The sequence below is a fragment of the Rhinolophus sinicus genome, chromosome 6 (genome assembly GCF_057876585.1).
Source record: "Rhinolophus sinicus isolate RSI-liver-muscle chromosome 6, RSI-T2T, whole genome shotgun sequence".
NCBI lineage: Eukaryota > Metazoa > Chordata > Mammalia > Chiroptera > Rhinolophidae > Rhinolophus > Rhinolophus sinicus.
Window position 1 is genome coordinate 47,831,357 of NC_142506.1, and position 27,933 is coordinate 47,859,289.

Sequence of the window (27,933 nt, forward strand, 5' to 3'; positions counted from 1 at the left end):
CACCCAGGGACCCCCACGCCTTGCAGCCAGGCCATGTTTCCTGCTTTGATCCTCGAGCTCTGAGGATGCCCTGCTTCTGGAGAGCCCTTTAATGATGCCCCCTTGTCTATGATATGGAGCCCAGCTCCTTAGACAGGCTTTCAGGTCTCAATCCGGCCTCAGTCCCCTTCTGCCATCTCATCACGCTCTGTTACCCCTCTCATTGCCTTCCTTGAAGAAGACACAGTACCCCACAGGACCCCAGGTTTTCCTTGCTGGCTCATGGTGGGTCTCTGGCTAAATGCCTTTTCCTCCTAAGTCCCCACTCCAAATCCTTAGCAGGGCTCATCTCAAATGTCTCTGATTTAAAGAAGCCTCCTCTGTTGTTGTTGTTTTTTTGTCAGCAGAACCTCTCCTCTCTGACTAGCTAGCCTACCTTAGCTGTTTGTGCATCTCTATTTCCCCAGCATATTGAGGTCAGGGTTCAGGGCCTTTTCTCTTTGACTGCAGGTTCCCACATGGGAGCTTGTACATACTAACTGCCCAATAAAGAGGCGTTGAATAAAGGCATGGATGTGGTTTCAGTACGACACTAAGAACCCCCCCCCCCAAATTAATCTTTTCTGATTTCACTCTTAGAAAAGTAACCTAAAAAGTAGCATAACAATCAGAGCAAGAACAGAGATGGTAGATAAGACCCTAAGTTCTGTCTCCGCCGACCTTCGTGAGTCATTCTGAGTAGTGTCCCTTGTCTACATCATGGGGATTGTGGGGACAGAGCCGGGAGTGCAGTTTCCAGGCTCTCGCCCTCACGTGGAAATGTGCTGGTTCGGGTAGTAAATGGCCATCAACTGTGATTGGATGGCCATCAGCTGTGGCTAGTTGGCTGTCAGCTGTAACCAGTGAGCCATTGGCCACTAATATAACGGCCACGGCTACGCTAGCAGCAAAATGGGGGCTAGCAAGAACATGGTGGCTGAGCTAGCAAGCAAGGATTGCAGTTAGCACGGCGGATTGCAGCTAGCAAGTGAGGTGGGTTGGCAGAGAAGTGGATGGCGGATTGTGGATCGTGTGGCTCCTTCTTCCTGTGTCTCCAACCCAGCCACCGGTGAGAATATAGTGGTATGACTCCCCTATCTATGGCTCTGTGGGTGTTCCTTTTTGGCCTCACCATATCCTGCGTTCTTATGTGGGGAGTGGAAGCTGAGACCCCGCATGACACCCTGCATGACAGGGATGATTCTGGCCTGACATTGACTTTGGTACAACTTTTCTTTAGCTTGTGAGAAATCAAGTCAAATATGCCCTGTAATGTAGTCTTTACCTAAAGTTCACATTTTAGCAGGGACCTCAGTCGTACCAGGACCTGTCAAGCTTAACATTTGTGTGTCTTCACACCACTGGGAGGTCCTGTTTCATTTCTAGTTCAGGGAGCAGAACTGTGACTGTTGAAAGTGGCACTTACCTGCCCGCTGCTGCTGGAGCCGTGCCGATGGGTAAAGGCAGGTCTCTACATGACCTGTTCAGTAGTGAAGTGTGTCCCCAATGCTGTGGAGCCTCTGGATTTTGCTTCGTAGAAGTGGAATGCTTTTGTTCTTTCAGAGGCTTCCTATCTCTCTTACAAACTGTATATATGTATGGGGAACAGGTTGCTTTTTGTTCCAGGAAAGACAGTGGCAAGAAATGAGACTCAAACAGAAGCAAGAAATAATTAGATTAGTTAGGGAGAAAATCCAGCTGGTGAGACATAGGAAATCTTCATGTGTGGAAAAAAAATTAGACTTGTAATTAGACAGATGTCTATAGACTGCTGAGACGGGAATTTATGAGCTTTGTGTGAAGAGAAAGGCTTCATAGAAGATTAAGAAGCACAGACTGTTGTAAATGTTTGACACCTGGAAGTTAGCACATCTTTAAAGGTGAGACCCTTAGATCTGAGAACACTTAGAGACAAGCTCATCTCTCGGGCACCTCCATGTACAAACGAGGAATGAGACCAGCCTTCATACACAGCGTGCCTGAAGTTATGAGACAGCTGGAGGAAAACCCCGGGCTTTTCATTTAACTGTGCTGCGTCTTCTGCAATACTGTGGATGGAGGGATAATATTAACTGCTGAGACAGATTTTACTTGTACAAAGATGGAGTTTAGATAAACAAGTACAGACTGGGCTGGTCTCTGCTGACTCCAGTGTAAACACACACACACTCCTTCCAAGATCAGAGTACATGTCTCTGTGTGCCACGTCCTGTAGCGTGGCCTTGGTTGTGAAAATAGAACCCCAATCAAATGGGCAGAGACACGATTACCTCTCAAGAGATTTTTAACAGTTAATCTTTGCTGCTTTGTAACATACCAGTATGCTTAAAATGTATAAGAGATAAAGGAAAGAATTATAACTGGGACTGACAAACAGCAAGCCCACCAAGAAGTAGGTGGGGAATAAAACAAGGAAAATAATCCATAAGGAGAAATAAAAATAAAATAATAGCTCATTGTTGAGTGTATTGGTACCTTAAAAAAAATAGAGACAGTAATTCATTTAATAAACATTTGTTGAGTGTCATCTGTGTGCCAGGCACAGTTCTGGGCACTGAGGACCCAGCCCAGAGAGCAAATAGACAAGGCCCCTGACCTCCGGCAGCTTACATTCTAGAGACAGATGCAGAGATCACTACCTATTAAAATAACCATTCTTAAGAGCCACCTAACCCGCCAGGTTTTGATGGAAATTTAAGTAAATTGGAAAGTTGATGATATCTCCATTCACACACGGATATGATTTTAACGATGGTTGCTTTTTGGTTTCTAGGGAGAAGAAAATGGCTTTGCAGACAGTACTGGAGATCCCCTTTCAGGTAAATGATTGACTCTAAAGATGTCTGGCTTCCTTAGAATCAGTGATAGCTAGCGTGGCTATATAAGAGGTAATTGAGAATATGTTTATCATTAACTTTAAAAATCTGTGTTACAGACTTTCCAACCATATGCCATGGTAAACTGCAAGGAAACCTTACAAGATTTCACAAGAGTATTTTCTGAGTTAACCCTCCTTTGTTTGTGAGGGGCTCAGCAGGGTTCTCAAGTGGGCAGGTTTAGGATGGGGCAGAACTGGTCAGACCGACCCTCCCCGCCCAACCCCTCAGGCTTTGGCAGAGAACTTGGCCAGGTGGGAGAGAGCAATGGGACACAGACAGAGCAAGTCAGGGGGCGGGGCCAGCCCAGCGGTCCACTGCCTCCCCTCCCTCTCTGTGCCTCCAGCACTTAGGTGCCCATGGGGGGGGGGGGAGGGTCCCTCCAGACATTAAGCCACTTACCATTCCCCACCTCTTTTCTGCTTTTTGTGTGTTGAACCAAAGAAACATTAAAGTTTGTTTCCCGCCCCCCATTTTTTTTATTGTAAGGAACTTTGGCAATGTTTAGATTTCTTATTAGTCTTAGGGAAAAATATGGAGTGAGCATTAAAATAAGCTGCCAAAATAATAATGGAAAAAAAAAAAACCCTCACCAACACTTTCTACATCTTTAAAAACACATATTGAATGACCTGAGTGGTCAGGACTTTGTTTCTTTCTTTTTTCAGGGGGCTTGGGAGACCCTTGGGACAATCTGTCATCTACCCCAGACCGTGCCCAGGGTTGTTTCCTTAGAAACATGATGTTAGCTCTAGTGATGAGATTCTAGGTGATTTATTTTCATCGAACAGACCTTTATTTATTAAAGACCCAGTGTGTGCCAGGCTCTCTGAGGAGGCCTTGTGGCAAAAAGTACAGCTGTGGAGACAGAAATTGGAATTCTGGTTCCAGTTCAGATTAGCAAAATGGAGAAATTGGGCCAGATGAACCTCCAGTGTAGCCTTCCCAGAAGTTCCATGGGACAGCCCCCATGTACAGGGTCTCATCAGGACATCCTACTGGAACTGGCTTTCTTGAGCCACACCTGCCCCCAGCAGAGACTAGGGCCCCTGGCTAATAATTACCCTCCTCCGCAAACACAGACTGAAATTAGAAGCACTTAGCTGTTTTACTGGAGAAGGGGAAAGCGTCTTTGTATGCCAGCAGAGGCAATTTTTATCTTCTCTCCACTCACCTACAGTTTCAAAATTTCTAACATGAGTGGGTATCAAAAAATCTCCCCACCCCCGAAAAACCAACTTGAATCTATATGTAGAGAGGTATATATAACACATAATCAGAGGTAGGTGAACATATACAATGCATGATGAAATATCTAAGGAAGTCCCTAAAAGCCCTGGGTGGTGACAGCATGAGTTTTTTTCCATATGCTCATCCAAATGTTCAGATTTTCTCCGACAAGCATGTGTTTCTATTCTGATTTTAAGAATCCATATTTAAACTTTTTAAGGACTAACAACAACACACAAATGTGAAATTTCAGCTAACATGAAAATGTATAAAGTAAATTGTTTAGGAATATCTGTAAACCTTTCAAGGACTCTTATGAGTTAAGGCCATTATGAATTAATAGATTAACTTTAACCCAATTGGAGGTACTCTCTAAAAAATTTTACCTTCGTCAAAATAAAATGGAAGATTTTCAAAGAGAATAAACTTTTCACAGTGATAGCAGGTAACATGATTGAGAGCAGACTGTCAGCTGGGAAGTCACCTTTCCCACCTAGCACTATGCTTTGCACACAGGAGTGGTCGGTGTTTGTTTGGGTCTGTGTTTTAGTTTTTCATGCACAAGTAAATGAGAGACATTGACTTGAACGCTTTGCTCTTGGGTGAATGGCCAAAGCAGATTGTATATTTCGTCTTTGAATGAGAGTAGCAACTTAAGATTTGTTTTATTGTTTTACTTACAAACACTAATTTAGCATTCACCATGTACCAGGCCTTCCTCTAAGCACTTTGCAAACGTCTTAGAAAAAAAAAGTGTTCATGACAACTCTGTGTTTGGGTCCAATCATTTGCTTCACCAGGTGGACGTGAAGGATGCAGCACTGGGTCACGTGGCCAGGGATTGGTCACCCAGGTCCTAAGTGGGACTCCAGCCCCCACCTGACCTGGAGACCACTCCCAGCTGCCTCCCAGGCTGCCTGTCCTGGCCTGGCCTGGCCGGTGCACCTCCTGTGAGCACCTACCCCCTGAGTGCTTGAGTGTCCTCCATGGCTGCAGGTCAGACTCCAGCCACCTCAGACTGAGTCCTCAGCTGGAACAAGCTGAAGTCCACCCCACCCGGCAAAGTCAGTCTCTGAGCCGCTGGATGACCTCTCACAAACACTTGCTACTTTCCCTGGATCAGACCCTCAGACTTAACTCAGAGCCTGGCTTTTATTTAATTCTTGTCATTTGAAAACATGAGTTAGCTGCGATCCAGTTTATAACTGGTTAAGATAAGCAGGATGAAGGGCAGTGGAAGGAGGGTTAGGCAGGAGTGAGAAATGTGCCAGTTTTTCAAGGATGACTTTCTGACAACCTTGCATAATTCAGCACTTGCCTAATCTAAACCTAGTTTCCCCATAGAAATGAATGTAAAATAGGATTTTCATTTTTTTCAAGTTGGGTCTGTAAAGTGACAATTTGTTAGTATGTTTGTGTCACATAGTTTTGCAATTCAAATTCACATAAAATTCTCTGCTGAATTTTAACCTGGGTCCTTTCTAACAGAAAAGTGTCTTTTTTAAAAAATTTATTGGGGTGACAATTGTTAGTAAAATTACATAGATTTCAAGTGTACAATTCTGTGTTACATCATCTATAAATTCCACTGTGTGTTCACCACCCAGAGTCAGTTCTCCTTCCATCACCATATATTTGATCTCCCTTACCCTCATCTCCCACCCCCACCCCCTTAGCCTCTGGTAACCACTAAACTATTGTCTGTGTCTATGAGTTTTTGTTTCTCATTTGTTTGTCTTGTTCTTTTGTTGTTTTTGGTTTATATACCACATATCAGTGAAATCATATGGTTCTCGGCTTTTTCTGTCTGACTTATTTCGCTTAGCATTATAATCTCAAGATCCATCCATGTTGTCACAAATGTTCCTATATCATCTTTTCTTACCGCCGAATAGTATTCCATTGTGTATATATACCACAACTTCTTTATCCATTCATCTATCGAAGGACATTTTGGTTGTTTCCATGTCTTGGCCACCGTAAACAAAGCTGCAATGAACATTGGAGCACACGTGTCTTTATGTATAAATGTTTTCAGAGTTTTTGGGTAGATACCCAGGAGAGGGATTGCTGGGTCATATGGTAATTCTATTCATAATTTTTTGAGGAACCTCCACACTGCCTTCCATAACAGCTGCACCAGTCTGCATTCCCACCAACAGTGTATGAGGGTTCCTTTTTCTCCACAGCCTCTCCAACACTTGTTACTATTTGTCTTGTTGATGATAGCCATTCTGACTGGGGTGAGGTGATATCTCATTGTGGTTTTTATGTGCATTTCTCTGATGATTAGTGATGTTGAGCATTTTTTCATATGTCTATTTGCCATTTGTATGTCCTCTTTGGAGAAATGTCTCTTCAGGTCCTCTGCCCATTTTTCAATTCGGTTGTTTGTTTTTTGTTGTTGAGTTTCATGAGTTCCTTGTATATTTTGGATATTAGCCCCTTATCGGAGACACTGTTTGCAAAAATCTTCTCCCATTCAGTTGGTGGCCTCTTTATTTTGTCGATAGTTTCTTTTGCTGTGCAGAAGCTTTTAAGTTTCATATAGTCCCATTCGTTTATTTTAGCTTTTACTTCCCTTGTCTTTGGAGTCAAATTTGTAAAATGCTCTTTGAACCCAAGGTCCATAAGTTTAGTGCCTATGTTTTCTTCTATGCAGTTTATTTTGTCAGGTCTTATGCTTAAGTCTTTGATCCATTTTGAATTAATTTTGGTACATGGTGACAGATAGCAGTCCAGTTTCATTCTTTTGCATGTGGCTTTCCAATTTTGCCAGCACCATTTATTGAAGAGGCTGTCTTTTCTCCATTGTATGTTTTTTTCTTCTTTGTCAATAATTATCTGTCCATATTTATGTGGTTTTATTTCTGGGTTCTCAATTCTATTCCATTGGTCTATGTGTCTGTTTTTCTGCCAATACCATGCTGTTTTGATTATTGTAGCCCTGTAGTACAAGCTAAAGTCAGGAAGTGTGATATCTCCAGCATTGTTCTTTTTTCTTAAGATTGCTTTGACTATTCGGGGTCTTTTGTGGTTCCAAACAAATCTGATGATTTTTTGTTCTATTTCTTTAAAAAATGCCATTGGGATTTTGATGGGGATTGCATTAAATCTGTATATTGCTTTGGGTAATATGGCCATTTTAACTATGTTGATTCTTCCAATCCATGAGCATGGAATGTCTTTCAATTTCTTTGTGTCTTCTTCAATTTCCCTAAAAAATGTCTTATAGTTTTCAGCATATAGGTCTTTCACATCCTTGGTTAAGTTTATTCCTAGGTATTTTATTCTTTTTGCTGCAATTGCAAAAAGGAATTGTTTTTTGTATTTCTTTTTCTGAGATTTCATTGTTAGTATATAGGAATGCAATGGACTTTTGTATGTTGATTTTATAGCTGGCAACTTTACTGTATTCGTTGATTGTTTCTAATAGCTTTTTGTTGGAGTCTTTAGGGTTTTCTATATATAGCATCATGTCATCTGCAAAGAGTGACAATTTAACTTCTTCAGTCCCAATTTGTATGCCTTTTATTTCTTTCTCTTGCCTGATTGCTCTGGCAGGGACTTCCAACACTATGTTGAAAAGCAGAGGTGATAGAGGACAGCCCTGTCATGTTCGTGAACGTAGAGCAAAGGGCTTCAGTTTTTCACCATTAATTATGAGATTAGCTGAGAGCTTGTCGTATATGGCCTTTATTATGTTAAGGTATTTTCCTTCTATATCCATTTTATTAAGTATTTTAATCATAAATGGATGTTGCATCTTGTCAAATGCTTTTTCTGCATCAATTGATATAATCATATGATTTTTGTCCTTTATTTTGTTTATGTGATGTATCACATTGATGGATTTGCGTATGTTGAACCATCCTTGTACCCTGGGGATGGACCCCACTTGGTCGTGATGAATAATCTTTTTAATGCGTTGTTGTATTCGATTTGCTAGAATTTTATTTAGGATTTTTGCATCTGTATTCATCAGAGATATTGGTCTGTAGTTTTCTTTTTTTGTGTTGTCCTTACCAGGTTTTGGTATCAGGGTAATGTTGGCCTCATAAAATGAGTTAGGGTGTACTGTCTCTTCTTCAATTTTTTGGAAGAGTTTGAGCAGGATTGGTATTAGATCCTCTTTAAAGGTTTGGTAGAATTCACTAGTGAAGCCATCTGGTCCAGGACTTTTGCTTTTGGGAAGGTTTTGGATGACTGATTCAATTTCGTTACCGGTGATCTATCTGTTTAGATTTTCCAGTTCTTCATGGTTCAGCCTTGGAAGGCTATATGTTTCTAAGAACTTGTCCATTTCTTCTAGGTTATTGAATTTGGTGGCATATAGTCCTTCATAGTATTCTTGGATGATCCTTTGTATTTCTGTGGTGTCCGTGATAACTTCCCCTTTTTCATTTCTGATTTTGTTAATTAGTGTCTTCTCTCTTTTTATTTTAGTGAGTCTAGCCAACTCTTTTTTTTTTTAATGTGCCTTCTACACACCAATTTTGTTTGATAACAAGATTGAGACCCAGCTTGATTTGCCAGCCTAGAGCCATCCAATTTGTCAAACTGCCCAGTGCTGCCTCTATGTCTCCTGAAAGGGTGTTTTAGGGACAGAAAGTGAAATCATATTGTTTTTCCCATTGATTGACATCAAACACCCACCAAAAGCCGATGGGTCAGTTTCTTAGTAGATAAACATAATTCTTCACCATTTTTCAGCTCCTGGCATTTAACTAGCTCTGATGGATAATGTGGTGTGTGTGCACCCCAAGCCATAAACTGACATTTTCAATTTATTGATTTCCAACCACATAGAAAGAAACATGAATATACACCCTTAATAAATGTAACTGCAGAAGTATTTGCTTCTACTGTAACACTAGTTGGTATCTGGCAGGCTGCAGATCTGATAATTTATAGACACCTTGCGATAGAGTTATTTTATTTCAGGTCCAAAACATTTTGCTATTTGCAAAGTTACCAGTAAAAAATGTTTACTATTTAATTGTTTGAAGTAACTCAAACCCTGCTTGTCCAGGGGAACATTATTATAAATGACCTGACAGCTAACAGTGGTTTGAGCCCATTGGAGGAAAACACTGTGTGATAATAGCTCTCCAAAAACCCAGTGCAAGATAAAACGGCACCTCCCCTGCAGGGAAATCCATTAAATCAATCTCTGATCCACTGCCAACATCCTCACTGGAGCCATTCTGAAGCTCAGCTAATCAGGACCTTTGTGAATCTCGTTCCAGGTCACACTTAACTGTTAATTGACTGGTTGTTTACAATCTGCCAGCTCCAAACTTAAGCATTAGACACCGCACCGTTTGGATGTGAACTGTTTCTTACAGTTGTAATGACTTCAACATACCTGTCAGAAGAACGTGCTTGGTTCCTGAATTCTCCTGTCAAGTATAACGTTAGAGGTGTATGAGTGAGGGCCTGGGGGGTGGGGCAGAAATGGCCATAGGAAAATCCATTCATGAGCTTGTGAGTGTGGGCAGTATTATCTGTCCTACAGACATGGCCTCTGTCAAAGAGCTGTAGTTCCAGAACCTCGTTTTGGCAGGTCTTCTAAGACCTTAGTCTGTAGACATCTCTAAGGCGATGTTTTTCAACCCTGGCTGCACATTAGAATTCTCAGGGGAGCTTTTAAAAATTCCCATGTCCTGCCTGCCCCCCCCCACCCCCAGGCCAATTAAATAAGGGTCCTGGTGGATGGGACCAGACATTAGGATTTTGTCAATCTCGGGAGTGGGGGAATCCATCTTGAGAACCCCTGCTTTAAAAAAGACATTTGGTTATGGTTCCTCACCCGCAACTTCTAACTCTTGGTTGCTTGCTCACTGCGTGCTAGCATGAGGCTTTCGTGGATGACCTCATCTGATCCTGTCAACAGCCATATGGAATAGGTGTTGACATCTCTGCTCAGAGAGTGAGGACGTGGCCTTAGCAAGCTCGGCAACCTGTCAAAGCTGCACACCTGCACAGTGTGAATAGGTGTTGACAGTTGGCATGCCTCTGAAGGTCCTGGTGTTGATCTCGGGGGTACACAGCGTATTCCTTCTCCATAGCAACCGGTCGTCTTTTGTCTGCTTTGTATATATGTTCAGCACTAAGAAGTTTTTTGATAGCTCTTCCCAGGTTGCCCGTAGGTTTCTCTGTGTCATACTCTTCATGCATTTGATTAACTCAACATATATTATTGAGTGTCTACTGTGTGCCTGGAACAAAGTGGTGACATCAGACATCAAAGTCCTTTTCCTCTTGCTGCTTATATACTAGTTGGGAGTGACAGACAATAAACAAACACAAGTACACATGGTGGTAGGGGCATTGAAGAAAATAGACGAGGGTAATGGGAATTTTCCTGGAACGGAAAGGCTGCTGCTTTAGCAAAGGGACCTAAATAATGCAAAGGAGCCAGCCATGTGGAGATCTGAGGAAGGAGGTCTCCAGGGAGAAGAACTAGCTAGAGCAAAGGTCCTGAAGCAGAGCTGAGCTCATTGTTGTAGGAACAAATGTGGGTAGTGAAGAGCAATAGAGAAGGGGGTGAGCTGGGAGATGTCAGCAGAGGCCAGATGGGGACTCTCTTCTTCCCAGTCTCCTTAAAAAAATATACGTAAAACCTAACATCTTCAAATGACATTTACATGACACTTGACAAAAATGAGTTATCTGATTTAACTCATGAGATACAGGAATTATCATCATCCATTTTATAGAGAAGGAATCTGAAGTCCGTGGATCTTAATGCCATGAGAAGTCAGTCTAGGACATTGGGGTGCTGGGACTTGATGAGCCCATGTGACACAGATCCAGAACGGGGTGAGTCAGGGTCATGCATGTGCAGGGCTGGTTATCCATTATGCACTGATAAGTGACACTTATTGTGACGATAAAAAACCTCTGAGAAATCTGGGCCTTCCTCCTCGGATCAATTCCTCCTTAGTTTAAGGCATTATTCAGACTCGACTTACAGAGAACAAGTCCCTTCATGGTTTTGGCCTCTAAAATTAGAAATCATCATAAATTAATGGTGTTTTCCATTCTTGCTTTGCATCAGTCGAAAATATACAAGTCAAGTGTCAATCTATGGCAAGCGAGGACCCTAATTATTAGAGAATCTAAGTGAATTTTTATACATAATAATTAACTTCTTTTTTTCCTCCCGAAATCTAGAATTGATCCATCTTTTTGTATCTTAAGACCAATTCTGTACTATTTTCCATCAATATCTGTTTACTGCCAGCAGGCACCTGCAACATTCTCATTCCTTTCCTATTAATTCTCTATTCGGGTTCTAAGACTCATCAAACAATAATAACAAATCTATCCTGTCTCCTGAGGAGAACAGCCCAGTTCCCATTCATTTATTCATTCATTCACCAAACAATTTTTGAGTTACTACTGCATAGCAATCTTGTCTTGTTCTTTGAGAGGCATCAAATAATAATCCCATTCTCTGACCTCAGACCCCCTTTTCTGATGAAAATTTCTTGTTTCTTCCCTGAGGCATCACCCAATCTGTCCTTCCATGTACGCTAGGATAGGCATTTAAAGCAGGGCAGGACAAAAGTATTTGATGGGGTGAGGGGGAACATGTTTTCCTACATAAGTTCCCCAGGATGCTAATTATAGTTTATGATTCTAAAGGCTGCTTTGAATTTACTAAGGTTGGCAGTTTGCATAGATGATTCCAATTCAGTAAATGGTTTGTCATTCGTGTCACTGGAAATACAAAAGTAAAACATCACTAGACTTTCGGCACATCATTTATTTTTAAAACAAATTGATAATTGGTCGATGTCATTGTTTAAAGAAATGCAAACTTTTCATACACTAGAAGGCTGCCAGGAGCCCCACAGAAACCTTGCTGGTGTTTTTCTTCTTCTTGACACTAAAAGAGAAAACATTGTCCACCCTGAATCTTACAAGAGTAATACCAGAGGGACCTGCAGATACCAGGACATTTAATTCTGGACTTGGAGGTTATGTCCTACTTTTTTTTTCTGAATATTTTAAAAGTATCCAATAAACACAGCAATCATAGGAAATTAGGAAATGTCCATTTTTGTTATACATACTTCCAGATTTTTTAATGTGCCTATGAATGTCTGTGTGATATACTTTACATGGATATGAATGACTATATTATTTGTTTTTACAAAAACAATTACACATAACTCGTTGGTAATCTGCTTTCTTTTCCACTTGGCAGAATATTGTTAAATTGACCCTACTTTAAATAAGGGCAAAGAAAATTGTGGAATTTCTTTTATATATCCTTCTTTTAGTGAGAAACTACTTTCACCATTAGAAAGTTCTTTTGTTAGATAAATTGTGTCCTACAATACAGCCAAAGTCTTTCTTCTTTATATACCATTACTAATGTAGCTGAAGACCAGCTCTCCCTATATTACATAGAAATGTATTCCTACATTTTTAAACTCTTAAAAATGTGGAATACAGAAAGATACGGATCTATTCTCAGAGCATTTAAGGTAAAATAAGGAATAAGAAAACCACATAGAATATCTCACTGCAAAGCAAGTCAAGAGATGCAAACATAATGATGGGATTCAAGGGAAATGGCATTACAGTCAGGAGCTGGAAGATGTCACGGAAAGGGTGGGTCTGAGGGGGGGTTTATAGGATGGATGAAGTTCCCTAGTGGAAGGGAAGTTCAATGGAGGAAGGAGAGAAGGGAGAGAGAAAGAAGAGAGAAAACTGATTAGAGAGAAACCACCAGAAAAGGCACCGAGGTAGAAAAATATAAGGTATACTTTTTCCACCTATGAAATTGACTAAGATTTTTTTAAAGCTAATACTTGGTGCTGACAAAGGTGAAGTGAGATAAGCACCATTACTGTACTCCTGTTGGAGTGTAAAGTGGTACAGGCTTTATTTCTGGAAAGCAATTCGGGCACATGCATTGATAGCCTTAGAATGCCTTTTGGCCTGATAATTCCATTGCTGGTGAGATGATTACAGATGTGGCCAAAGTTTATGGGCATCAAATTGTTACTCCTAGTCTTGAAATTTGGGAAAACACAAGGTGTTCAATAGTTTATGCAAAATCCATAATTGTATATAATTTCTAAATTTTCTACACTGAACTTATACTGGTTTGTCTATTAACATAACTAAGCTTTAAAAAAATAGAAAATGCTAGTTGTCTATTCAGGGAACTGAGTCATCCAGCTTGTCTGGGGCATAGGTTATGTAGAAGGAAGTTGTGGCAAACAAGACTGGAAGAGCAAGTAGCATGGAAAGCTTCCCGTGAAGGCTGTGGCTGTGAGAACTGATTGGATAAGAGCAAAAAGATCTGTAAGGACACCAGGGAACTGCAGTGTAAGGAGCGATGCTGAGATGCTTTTGGTGAATCAGGGGAGAAAGTTAAGTTCTGTTTTAGGTCCATTTAGTTGGAGATGTCATCTGGACATCAAGAGAAGCTTTTTAGAGGTCAGTCCTGGAACCCAGGAGTGCGGGCAGGGCTAGTCATTCATTTATTCCTCATGCGTTCGATCACTCATTCAGTAAACATTGGTTAAGCATTGACTCTATGTCAAGGGCTGTGTTGGGTCCTGCCGATGCAAAAAGAAAGTTCTTACATTCTAATGGGAGAGCCTTCTAGAGGTTGTTGGGAGTGGGGGAGATGACCAAAGGGAGGAAAGGTGGGAAGGGAAATCTGAGAGCTAAGAACAGAACTAGAGCACTCCCTCATTATTCCCAAGGACTCGGCAGTGAGACCGTATGTTGGGCCGAAAAGGGGAGGGATGTGGCTGGGGACATGGGGCCTGGCTGTCACAAGGAACCGCCAGAGAGGACGCAGCCTGCAGAGCAATGTACAGTATCCAAAGGGAAAAAAGAGTCTTGGGCCAGCTCCAGAGGCAGCCATATTCAAGGGAGCTGATGGGACAGGGACTTTGGCAGCAGCAGGTCCAGTGATCCTGAAAGTCAGATAGGCATCCACTTCTCTGTCCTGGATTTTCCTTCCCAGTCAGAACTGGACTTTGGCCAGCAGTTGGGGGTGCAGGAAACTGGGTCTGGTCTCCACAAGGTTTAGGGGAATGAGGCGGGTCAGCTGCTGATCGAAGCCAAAAAAGGTGAAGAACACAGTGAGGCAACAGAGGGAGTGGGTTTTGAATTCTCCTTCTAGAAGTTTCAAGCACAGTGAATAAAAGAAGAGGAGAGAATAAAAGAGAAAGTGGCTTCAGCAAGTTATGAAACCAGAGGAGGGTAGTTCAATCTACCTCAGGGTTCTTATTTTGTATGATAGAGGAGCCCTTATTCATGCTTACAGAGAAAAGAAAGATTCAGTAGACATGGGTGGCTGGAGATGAGGGGAAAGACAGGAGATATTTAATGAAACAAATCATGGAGAAAGCAGGAGGGGTAGGCTCACAGGCATTAAGTGAAGCTTGCAAGAAGGGGGGATGCTACATTGCCAAGTCATCTCTGTGCTAAAATAAACAATATGTTTGTTACTGTAACTCATTATCTTGGTTACCACAGAAATATAGCACAACTAGAGAAAGTTCGGGAAACAGAAACGTAATCCCACCATCTTAACCAATAGCTGTTATTATTTTCGTACATTTCCTTCCATAGTAATGTGAACACAGAGTTTCCACATAGAGTACCTACATTCTTTACATCTGGCATTTTTCATTACAGCACAAGCATTGTCTACGTTGCTGACTGGACTCCAGCCTTCATAATTATTTAAATAGTATTCTATCAAGTAGAATAATAACGTATTTCAGTAGTCGCCTAACTTTCACATTTAAGTTGTTTGAAAACTGGATAATGTGGATAAGACTGTAAGAAAAATGTTTACGGATATACATATTTTAGATTTTCTCTTCAGGCTGGATTCCCAGAAGTGATATTAGTAGGTCAAAGAGAAGGAACACCATTTTCATGGCTTTTTTACCTTTTAATAGGTACTTGCCCCCAAATTGCTGGCTCTCAACCTAAGCGATCAGCAAAGTGACTCCCTTTTCCCAAATTCTTTCCTAAATTGGGAAGTCCACAGCTTAGTGTGGTAAAGGTCATTGTAACCTTCCAGAATTTTCCAGGCCAGTGGTCTTCCTTGTGGCCTTTGGCTGTTAAACTCCTGGTCAGAGGGGTCAGAGGCCCTGTGCAGAAGGTAAGTTGCTCAGGTTGCCTGGCTGTGCAGACACCGCTCACAACCTTGTTATAAATGACTTGCCAACACCTCTTACCTGCCAATTCCCTCCTCCTGCTCACCTGCTCCGAGGACTGAAATGAGACTAATGATGCCTGATGGGGGGTGCTGCCTGCCCTCTGGGCTGGGGCTGGGCTCTGCTCAGTGGGGCTCAGCTCAGAAGCCCCCTGCTCGTCCATCCGACTGTGCACATCTCGGAGTGTTGGCTCCACTTCAGAGCCAGCTCCGTGGGTGAAGGAAACACAGGTGAAGGCAAAGGGACGATAAGGTGGATAAGGTGGCCATAAATTTTAAAAGTAAGTTTTCTGGCATTATCAATTATCACTCATTTTCAAATATGTGTATGAAGTGGATATTCTAGTTTTCAGTGTGGGCGTGTATTTAAAGACCTTTTAAAGAATTGTGCAATCCTTTACATGCTAACATTGAGAAACTCTCAGGACTGGCTTGTAACTTGGAAGGGTTAAGGGTTGAGGTGCGGGCAAGTAAGGGCTGGTTTGCTCGTGGGATGGCAGTCTGACCCCTTGGACTGGTGGTCTGCCCCCAGAGAGAGATCTGCCTCCCGTGCCCTCATTTTGGCCAGCGGCTCATGTTGTAAAACATGGGAAGTCTCAGAAAGAAAGGGAAACTGGCTTTATCAAATCTTACTACTGCTTCCAGCAGAGCAACCTCTTCTGGGCTCTTAGAGAAAAACCTATTATTGTGTGAACATATAGGAGGGAGCATCCTGAAATGTTCCGCTGTAAGATTCGCTGCGTTACACTTCCACTAATGTTATTAACAATTCAGATGGAAAATAAAGGAAGGAAGAGATGAAGGCATCTCATGGGCCTCTTGCTGACATGTGGGCTGTACTGTTTGTTCTGCAGATATAAGCAAGGACATTTCCTGCCCGGAGAACTGTACTTGCTCCTCCTGCTCGCTCCGGGCCCCCACCATCAGTGACTTGCTCAATGATCAGGACTTACTCGACGTGATCAGGATAAAGCTGGATCCCTGTCACCCAACGGTCAAAAACTGGAGGAATTTTGCAAGCAAATGGGGCATGCCCTACGACGAACTGTGTTTCCTGGAGCAGAGGCCGCAGAGCCCCACCTTGGAGTTCTTGCTCCGGAACAGCCAGAGGACGGTGGGCCAGCTGATGGAGCTCTGTAGGCTGTACCACAGGGCCGATGTGGAGAAAGTCCTGTGCAGGTGGGTGGATGAGGAGTGGCCCAAGAGGGTGCGTGGAGACCACCCCAGGAACTTTTAGACCTCTGCCCCTTCTTATTGGCCCCTTTGGACATTGAAACAACCCAGGTTAGACAGCAACGTGAATCTGTTCTTTTTTAAGAGTTTAGGATAAAGACATGGTACAGTGGACACTGGTTTTCTCCCAAGCTGGTGGTTTGGGGGCGGGGTAGGTGATGTTTTGGTGGCGGATTTTCATTCACTTAGTTTTGCACATGGTTTAATTTAATATTTGCATCTGGAATTGGGAGAAATATTTTGTAGGCTCATATAGGGACCAGGGCCTACAATCAGAATGGATTCATGCCATGATGAAAATGAGAGTGACCGTCTCCCTGCGTCCTGCTGAAGATTGAAGTAGGAGCTAAGACTGTGATGGCCCCAGACAATCATGGCTCATACAATCTGTCATGATCACCACTACTCACAGCTCAGAAGAAAACAGCAGAGAAGTTAGCCTGTTGGGTCCATTGTTACCTTTTTTTGTTGTAAAGCTCTTAGGTGAATTACAGGATATTGGTGTTACGTGGTGATGCCCTTTAGAACTATGTGCCCTCTTTTTTATTCAAATGCTTTTCTAATGTGTGCACTATCAAAAATGTCATTTACTCAAGTATTTTTGAAAGAAATACAAACATCCAAGGTTATTGGGAGGACAGAGGTAGGAATTAGTAGGTACAAAGACCACGGGACTGGTGTTTGACAAAGAGAGGACGCAAAATGCCCTTTTGGCACCTTGGACTTTTTAAAAATTAACTTAAAATTTACTTTTACATCTTTTATATAAGGCTGCGTGTTCCACCGCTGAGATGAAGCTCTGTTACGAAGTAAATATAAATCACGTGGCCCGTAGGGGAACTGCACCCACCTCTAACACTTATTATTCCAGCTAAAAACACAGCTAACAAACACAGTAGCTGGGCCAGAAAGGGGGACTTCAATGGTCGTGCTGGGAGGGAGGACATGCATTAAAATCCAAATTTTAAACCAAATGAAACATTGGGTCCAAAGAGTATCTACTGTTCTTATTTGATGGTTAAGGAGAAAGGAAAGAGTGGGGGATAGAGGGTTTGTTATTGGAGAGTCTAGATGTTCTAGGTTTTACTGGAGGGGAAAAAGAGAGAAAGAGAAGGCAAAGCCTTGGTTTGCTTGACAATTTCATAAAAATGCTACTTGGTTTTGGCTGTGGATTTAGAAAATTAAGGCACTTTGTTCAATTTGGGGGGATTCTGTATAAATCCCTGACTAAAACAAGCAAAAACGATGAATTCATATGGATTGGATACAAGAAAGATTAGTATTAACTCAAAGAAAAGTTATTTTCTAAACCACAAACGTTTTCTTCCACTAATGGTTACAGCAGTTTCTATTAGGTTGCTATAATATAAAGGCAGCCTCAGCATCAAATGTAAACTCTAAACGAGCACATCTATAGAGACTTACTCATTGCTTCTCCTTCAGGGTGCATCACACCCAGCTCATCTTCCCTTGTCAGATTTATCAGATCAACGTCAGGCTGATTGTAAGACGTATTTAAAGTGACAGCCAATAGTGAAACGCAGAGATTTGAAAAAATAGATTCTTTTGCAAATTGCTGTCCAGTGAGGTGGTGGTTCAGTATTTATGGTCAACGATGTTCCAGGCACTGTGCAGACTTGTGAGGGGCTCTGATCGTCTCAGAATTTGATTTTACGTGCTATGTTCTCATCAAGTGACAGGTGACATGTACTCATATGTTAGCCCAAAATTTACGGTGGAAAAACATAGATGAGCTTTGGGCATTCATTATGGACATTTTGGGAGACGGAACTAAAAGGGTTCTGATTAGTGCTGTGTGGTACCGGACCGCCAGCAGTTGGATGGTCATCACTGCTTGTGTCCTGACACCCCTTAGGCATATCAGCAGTGGGTCCCAGCCTGACAAATGTCCTGCTAACTGCTTCCTGGCCAGAAAGTCCCTTCTTTCCCCATGCTGCTTTGGAACTCCCCACATTTCTTCCCTTCATAGTTCCCTCCTCACATCGCCACCCAAGCAGACTTCTCACCTCAACTCAACATCAGCCTGCAGGGCCTGTGACCGTAGAGGCAGTGGGAAAGGGGAAATGGAGGAGGATGCGAGGGAAAACCCCTTTCATCTCCCTTTCCTCAGCCTGCTCTTTCTTCCTCCCACCTCTGGGTCCCAACCTCCCCCAAACAGAATAAAAGAGCAGGTGGTACCTCCACCCCACCTCAGCCATCATGCCCACTGAGGGAGGGTGGGAAGGTTTCCCAATTCCCAGAGGCTTCCTCCACCTCCACTGACAAAGGGCAGACAATGGGCAGTAAGAAAGGGCAACCCGAGAAGGGGATCGAAATAGCACCCACCTCCTGCGACCCTGCCCTCCTTTCCTGCTTCCCCACCAGCTCCTTGGTCTTCTCCCAAGTTCCCAGTTCAGTGGAGATTCCAGCAGCTGAGGGAGGTGGGCTGCTAACCCCTCCATCAGGGCCACAGCTGACAAGAAAAGCTTTTTAAACTTCCTATTACCCCAGATTTCAAATCTGGACAATGTGGTGAAATTTCCCCCCCCCCCGGTAAACACTGTTGCACATGGCAGCGAGGTTCTACAGCACTGTCCGTGCTCTACTTGGCAAATTTCTGAATTGAAAGCTTTTTGTGGGCTGGCTGGGAACACTGGTACAGGTTGCCACTGCTTCTCGGGGACCTGTTTCCAAAATTCCGAACTCAAAATTTTAATCTTAAAACTGGCTTTAAAGTGAAGTTATCATCATATGGATCTTGCACGTGGCTATTCCTCATAAGTGTCAGCTGAACTTACCTTTGACTTGGATCAGATATGGTAAGACGCAAAATTCGGATCAGATGTGAACAGTGTGCTCCTTTATCTTTGAATTCTGGAAATACAGGAAAACCCTGTGACCACTGAGCACCACCTACTCTTCTCTCCATTTGGCATCGTTATTTCCAAAGTCCTGATGGCTAATATAATAATTTCTACCCCTGGCTATGAAAGCTTAAAAATCCTGTTATCATGGCATGGGGGAAGTGCCAGTGTGGAAGGGATTTTTTAAAATAGGGGAGTTGACATAAAATGTGTTATTTTAATTTAACTCTACCATTATTTGCACACATCAACATCTGTATTGACTGGCATTTACTTTATGAAAAGTTTTAATTACTAGGAGTATGATATTACCAGAGAGAAATTTAACCAAAAGATTTTTTCAGTTAAAGTTCATTCAGACTCTAGACTTTGGCTAAAATATAGAATGGCTTTTATCTGTGTCTCATACATAAATATTAGGGTTAATTCTCCAGTGAAATAGAACTATAACTCAATTGTGTAATTACCCAAATCTTTTTAAAAGTTATTTCATCGCAAATAAATACTGTAATAGGATAAATATGCTGGTACTTTACAAAGGCAAGAGTGGAAAGGAAGGAAATTATGCCTAATTGGTCAAATAATTGTTAAAATTTTAGTTCATTAATACTAAAGAGCTTTGCTCATATGCTGTCTGTGGGGAATCCATGTTAAATTGAACACGCTATGACCTAAACTGCTTATGATGAGGTCCTTTTGCTATTAGAAGGATGACATCTCTTTAGCTAGATTCTAAGGTATACTCTTTAAAACAAAACTCCTATCTGCAATGTTATGTGATGAAGCTTCATGTGATATGCATTTTATTTGGTTGCAGTAGAAAATTAACTACACACCAGGGAATGAAAACAAGGTTGAATTAGACGCCACACACCAGGACACACACGCAAAGAGGAAGGCCCACATAAGAGGATGGGGACTCAAATAAGGCATGTTATTTCCAAGTTGTAAGATTTAAAAATGTTAGGTCTTAAATTGTTTGCTAGGATTGGCCATCAGTATTCAAGATAACCCATAGGAACGAGTCACCCATTTTTGTGACCCTCAATAGTAATTAGTCAATACTATAGAAAATTTGTGGTAATAGACAAAAGATGCTACTCCTCAGTTTTTCCTTAATAGTAATTTTATGTGGTACTGCCCTCTGCTGGAGTATAAAACCTACACACACACACACACACACACACACACACACACACACACACACACACCCTTTCTGGTTTGGCTGCCATCCAAGACCAGCCTAGAACCACCCTTCTATTAATGATTGGTTGTATGTTAGAACCGTTACAAGTAGCCCCGTTAACAGGTAGGAAGAGCACAGTTATTTCACAAATGGGCAAATGGCAGCAGAATGAAGCTCCCACCTTCCTCAGATGAGGCTTCAGGTCCCTGAAGGTACCTGGTCATTCCAATCCATGTGTGACAGTCAACTCTAATACAGTTCCATACGCTGGGAATCATTTTCAGACAATCAGTAGGACTTTTCTTCCATGTAGTTTTAGGGTTAGCCATTTGGGGATACTTGGACTCTCTTCCTTTCAATTTTGTGATGCTCCAATCAGCTGCAGTTATAGCAGACATCAACCAGGAGTGCTACTTTCCTCTTCCTCTGTAATGTATAAAAGCATGTTCTTTGGAATACAAGATTAATGACTAAGGTCTAGAAGACTTTCTTTCCGTTTCTTTTTTAGGTGAATAAATATGTTTCATTTAGTTTTGAGCCAAGACTATTATTATAACATTTTTCCATTTCTGCCCTCCCTGCTCTATAATTTTCCTGTTTTGATGGAAACATTTCCATGTTTTGCTTTTTGTGTTGCTTATTTTAGAGGCATTCACTCATTTCTGGAATCAGATTTCCTGTAGATGCCTATGGCCTTCTCTCTCCCAGCTACAGGCTAATATCTGCTTCCTTTTTTCACTTTACATGCTCAGAAGTAATTTGTGGAATTGTCTTTCATATTTAATGGCACTTTGGGCCTAATAATGTTAAACTGTTTTCTACCCTTGTAACTGAAGGATACATAACTACGTGTGCCCAAAGAATTGATGAGAAACGTTCTCCCTATTTGCTCTGTGACTTCCTACTTGGGAATTCAAGCTCCACCTTCTGAAGCCCATGCACGTGGCTATAAATGGATGAGCGCAGATCTCACTTCCCTTGTGTTTAGGGAGGACCTTGGCGTGACGCTGAGCCATGTGCTGGGCCTACCGGAGGTGCAGGTGAATGGGTGCTGCACCTGGTGGCACTCGCCACCAGAGGAAGGCCCACGGCACAGGAGAGCCTGTTCTCTTTCTCCCTGTAATTGTGTTTAGCTGAGGATGCCTTCTAGAAATCAACCCTACCCACTGAAAAGATCAAAGCAGTCGATGGTGTAGCTTACAATGAAATAATTCAGTTTATCAACTCTTTTGGGAATGTAAAAGAGTAGCTTCTCAGGACTTCCTAAGCCAGCCATGCTCTTCTGTTGTATGTGACAGCTAGTGACCATTTTCGTTGGAGGTGTACCCTCAGAAGCTTCATGGTGATGAAGGCAATGCTTTTAAACTACTGAATTTTTGTGATACTTTCTATGTTTATATATTCTTCATGTTATACTTTTAAAGCTGCCTTCATTTTGCTCTCCTGTATGATTTTATATTTTTCTTAGAAATAAAGATTATTTTTATCTATAATAATGGGTGCTATAAAATTAAAGATTGGTATCAACCACTATTTCTAATTGGTGCTTTTATGTAGATTCCAACACAGCCATGTGTTCTGTTGGTCAGTCACTAGTCAGAAACCCTGTGAGTTTCCAGAACGTGACCTGAACACTGGGGGTGCAAAGATAAGCAACACCTGTTACCCACAAGTGGCCTGTGAACTCAGGAGAATGACTGCCTACCTGAGAGACATTGCTGGTGCACATTTCAGTAATTAGTACATTCACATTGTTGTGCAACAAATCTGCAGAACTTTTTCATCTTTCATAACTGGAACTCTATCCTCATGAAACAACTCCCCATTTCCTCCTTCCCCTAGCCCATGGCAACTACCATTCTACTTTCTGTTTCTATGAATTTGACTATTACAGATACCTCATATAAGTGAAATCATATAGTATTTATTCTTTTGTGACCAGCTTATTTCACTTAGCATATTGTCCTCAAGATTCATCCATGTTGTGACATGTGACAGGATTTCCTTTCTTTTTAAGGCTGAATAATATTCCATTGTGTGTAAATATCACAGTTTGTTCATTCATCTGTCAATGGACCCTTGGGTTGTTTTCACCTGTTGGCTGTTGTGAATAATGCTGCTATGAGCACAGCTATAAAAATACCACATTTCCCTGAAGATAAGACCGGGTCTTATATTAATTTTTGCTCCAAAAGACGCACTAGGGCTTCAGGAGATGTCATCCTGAAAAATCATGGTAGGGCCTATTTTCCGGTTAGGTCTTATTTTCGGGGAAACACAGTATCTCTTCAAAATTCTGCTTTCATTTTCATATATACTTAGAAGTGCAATTGCTGGATCATATGGTAATTTTATGTTTAATTTTTTTGAGGAACTGCCGTACAGTTTCCCGTAGCAGCTGCACCATTTTACATTCCCATAAATAATGTTTCGGTGCATAGCTTTGAGCACGTCTTGAGTCCAAGGGCTTAATTTCTCCACATCCTTGCCAAGACTTATTGTTTTTTGATAATCGTCAACCTAATGACTAAAGTGGTATCTCACTGTGGGTTTGATTTACATTTATGTAATGATTAGTGGTGTGAAGCAGCTTTGCATGTGCTTGTTGGTCATTTGTTTATCTTCTTTCAAGAAATGTCTGTTAATGTCCTTTGCACATTTTTGAATTGGGTTAATCTGGGTGTTTGTGTGTGTGTGTTTTGCTGTTGAGTTACAGTGGCTCTTTATAGATTCTAGATATTAACTCCTTGTCTGATATATGGTTTGCAAATATTTTCTCTCATTCTGTAAGCTGTCTTTTCTTTCTGTTGATCGTGTCCTTTATGCACAGAAGTTTTAGATTTAGAGTAGCCCTATTTGACTATATTTTGTTATCTGTGCTTTTGGTGTTATATCCAAGAAATCATTGTCAAAATCCAACATTATGAAATTTTCCCTTTATGTTTTCTTCTAGCAATTTTATAGTTTTATATTTTATGTTTAGATCTTTAGTCCATTTTCAGTTAATTTTTGTGACGGGTCCAACTCTATTCTTTTGCATGTGGATCTCCATTGTTTCCCAATATTATTTGTTGAAGACGGTGTCTTTTTCCTCATCGATTGGTCTTGTTATCCTCGTTGAAGATCGTTTAAACATATACACTAATTCATTTCAGGGTTCTATTCTGTCCCACTGGTCTGTATGTCTGTCTTAATGCCAGTACCACACAATTCTGCTTACTAGCTTTGTAATATGTTTTGAAATCAGGAAGTGTGAGACCTGCAACTCTGTCGTTCTTTTTCAACATTGTTTTAGTTATTCAGGGTTCCTTAAGATTACATCTGAATTTTAGATTTTTTTTTTCTATTTTTGCAAAAAGTGCTGTTGGGAATTTGTTAGTGATGCCAATGAATCTATAGGTCACTTTGGATAGTATTGCCAACTTGCTTTACAGTATTGAAATTTGATTATATATCTCTTATGAGATATAACCTAAGGACAGAAATAAACCTTGGTTTTGTTTTGTAATCATATTGTATGGTGCTATTTATCTTTTTATCCTGAAACTATTACATGTAAGAGGATAAAGTAAGTAATTATGTTAATGTTGTTGAAAACCAAGATTTTCGTAAGAAAAATCAGGTATAAATATAAAATTAAAAAATCTGAATGAAAACACTGTAACCCTAAATTGAATGAAAAGAAATAAGTGTAAACTTAGATATTAAAAAAAAAATCATTTGTTCCTTAGCTTCACCCACTGAGGAAGTCTAGGAACCAACACAGATGCCACGAGTATCCCTAGTCAAAATTGTGGTTTCCGTATGCCATTTCTCACTAAAAGTTTCATCGGAGAAACTGCTAAGTCCAGGTTTGACAGGAAATGAAAATGATAGCTTGGGACATCTTCTTGTCATACCAGAAAGCAAGGAAACTGAGATTTGTGCCAAAAGAACACAGAAGCCAATCAAAGGGGTACCTTCTAATTAAAGATAATTTAAGTATCAAAAAAAGAAACATCAAATATATTAATATTCTTGAATTCATAATGGTGTTTTTAAAAACCAACTAATTAGCTGCCTTTTGTGGGGGCTAGGGAACCAAGTTATTAAAAAAAACAAAAACCCTAAGTCCAGGGAAAGGATCAAGCATGTACCCTGCCTTTCTAGCATAAAGTTCACCTTGGAGTCACCAAATAGTCAATGAAGGAAACAGTATTTCCTTATAGAAGAATTCCAATTCATAAATGCAGGAGGAATGACGGAAGTTGTATGTGGGGACAGAGCCAGGAGTGCAGTTTCCAGGCTCTCGGCCTCACGTGGAAAGGTGCTGGCTCAGGTAGTAAATGGCCATCAACTGTGATTGGATGGCCATCAGCTGTGGCTAGTTGGCCGTCAGCTGTAACCAGTGAGCCATTGGCCACTAATATAACTGCCGTGGCTACACTAGTAGAAAATGGGGGCTAGCAAGAAGATGGTGGCTGAGCTGACAAGCGCGGACTGCAGTTAGCACGGCGGAGTGCGGGTTGCAGATTGCAGAGAAGTGGATGGCGGTTTGCGATCGTGTGGCTCCTGCTTCCTGTGTCTCCAACCGAGCCACCAGTGAGAATATAGTGCTTTGACTCCCCTATCTATGGCTCCGTGGGTGTTCCTTTTTGGCTTTACCATGTACTTCATTCTTATGGGGGAGCGGGACCAGAGACCCCACATGACACCTTGCATGACATGATATATCACCAGTTTTCAATTCCTAATGAAATAATGGATCTAGGCAATGACCATCAAGAGCTAGCTGCTAAACATGTTTGAGCAAAACATGATGGAAACTTTGTAATAGGTAGGTCAGATGAACAACATCTAAAACCACTGGCCAGTCTTGATATCATACGAAAAAAACAACCAGACTTCAAGTGTCTCCCGATGACTTGCAATTGGAAGTACATACCACCTGCAAAGTCTTTTGGCCAAAAAACAGAACCTATGTCTTATTTAAGCTTTGTCTAACCAACGGTGCTGAAGTTTTTAAAGATCAAATGAAGTCTGAGATCTGTTTCAAAACGAGCCCGTGGCGGGAGGGTGTGGGTGGAGTGGATGAAACAGATGGACCAGGCTGATCATGGCTGAAACCGGACATGAGCAGATGGGAAGTCATCATACTCTTATGTGTGTGTTTAAAAATTTCCAAAATAAAAAAAGTTTGAAAAAGTATTTGGATTCAATGACAATTTTCTATTTGGAAAAACCACCTGGATTTCCTGCTTGCTCCAGCCTGTCACAGAAATTCTTCCCTTGAGGTTTCACTTGTCACTTTATAATGAGCGGTGTAAATACAAGCCGGAAGAAGAGTGCTACATGCAAAAAGGGTTGGCTAAATACTGAACCTGGGTTGCTGAGGAAGCCCTTTTAATGGCTGTGAATCTCAGCAACTTTGCAGCAACAAAGATCCCAATGAACATTGATGATCACAATGAGTTTCTAACACCAGTCTTTGGCACTTTTTTAAAAAAAAATAAATTTTACTGGGGAATATTGGGGGGCAGTGTTTTTCTCCAGGGCCCATCAGCTCCAAGTCGTCGTCCTTCAATCTAGTTGTGGAGGGCGCAGCTCAGCTCCAAGTCAAGTCACTGTTTTCAATCTTTATTTGCAGGTTAGTTACAGGGGGCGCAGCCCACCATCCCACCATCCCATGTGGGAATTAAACACAACCCTGTTGTTCAGAGCTCATGCTCTAACCAACTGAGCCATCCGGCTGCCCCTCTTTGGCACTTTTAAAGATACAGATCTGTAATTACTAAAAATCTAACTCCCACTGGATTTAAGCTCCAGGAAAGCTCTTTTTTATCTACTGCATCTGTAGTGCCTAACATACTGCCTGGCATATTGGAATCTATTTAAACTTTTTTTTTCTATTCTAAAATATTCAATCTTGTTTTGACTTTCAAAATTTACATAGTTTCGGATATATTTTTTTCATGTCAAATAACAATATGGCATTCTCTGGTTAACGTACCATAGTCTGCAAAGTCATTCAAGAAAAGTATTTAACAAATAGGACAGCATCTCATTCTTGAGCCATTGGGATACACCGATTTAATTTACATTCCTCTGAAGATCTCTCCTATCTGCAAGATTCTTTTATTTTATGACAAAGCGATAGTTCTAGAAGCTTTCTCACACCTGAAAAGATTACATTTGGGACATGACCCTGTAGAACATAAGAGGTAAGCCTGGTGAATCTGAATGCAGGGGTGTCTGGAGGGTCAAAAAAAAGGTTAAATGCCCACGGGTGGTGCTGGTGTTGGGGTATGGGAGACTTGTTCAAACAAGAGGATTCAAAGAGGAAATGAGTCCATTTAGAGTGGATGGTCAGAAGAGGTCCATGACAGTGACCATGAAGTTGGTTTTTTGGGGTAAGGCAGATAAATGTGTAAGAAATGGTCTTGTGCTGTGGTATTGTAAAGAATGTGCTCCTAAAGACTGTGAAATTTAAAACTTGAATAATTCAAGACTAATTTTCTCATGAGAATATACGGAAAGTAGGGTATGTGTTCTCAGATCTCATAAATCTATTACTATTGTGGCCAACTTTTACTTTGATATTGTTTTGTTATTACTGTTACTAAAGGTTCTAGAGTTCTGGCTCCTAAATTCACAAAATCAAAGCAGTCATTCCAAGTTCTTTACCGTGTTTTATCACGTCTCACTTGTATTTCGCAATTATTGATTTGGGGCATATTTTGCCAGCACTGGCACCACTGTTTAATGAATAATTGGAGGGTCAAAAAATGTTTTTAATGATAGTAACAAAAATAACACAGCAACACAATAATAATCAAAATCACCACCTGAAGTGTTTCCTAGCTTGAAACATGGTTCACATCACTGACAAAATATGTCAGGCATTTCTGTTTAATCAGTTGATCCTGCCACATAGCAATTCATAAGTATAAAAACATGTTATTTACTAGCTTTTTAAAAATGGGCAATCTATAGTCTTTCACACTTTGCTGATAAAACTTAGTATTTTATATTACATTATTTCTAAATTTGCAGCCACACTATGCTATATAAATGTGGCTTCTTGGGTGAGGAAAGAGGACAATAAAAACGGAAAAGAAATTGATCCTATCAGAAATGATCTCATCTTTGGAACTCTAAGGCAATTGTCTGCAAATAATTTGGAACATCTGTTATAGTTTTGAACCAACACTTTCAACTTTTATTGCTGTGTTGTTTGAGCAAAAGCATGTCATGAACCACTCTTGTAACCATCCCCTCTCTTGCATCACCCTTTCTTCCTCTCCACTGGGTCAGTCACGTGAGTAGTCAGTAGTGTGTTGG

At 41.2% G+C, this 27,933-nt stretch overlaps 1 protein-coding gene across 2 annotated transcripts in view; it reads left to right on the forward strand.

The window, feature by feature from the left end:
• EDARADD (EDAR associated via death domain) overlaps positions 1 to 27,933 on the forward strand; it is a 67,233-nt gene that overhangs the window by 33,727 nt on the left and 5,573 nt on the right. The window contains exons 5-6 of one of the 2 annotated variants that reach the window (XM_088799089.1): positions 2,792 to 2,837; positions 16,185 to 16,509. In XM_088799089.1, coding sequence (XP_088655215.1) covers positions 2,792 to 2,837; positions 16,185 to 16,509 — 371 coding nt within the window. Of the gene's footprint in view, positions 1 to 2,791; positions 2,838 to 16,184; positions 24,122 to 27,933 lie in introns of those variants that run through there. The other variant, XM_019746972.3, reaches the window with a different exon arrangement.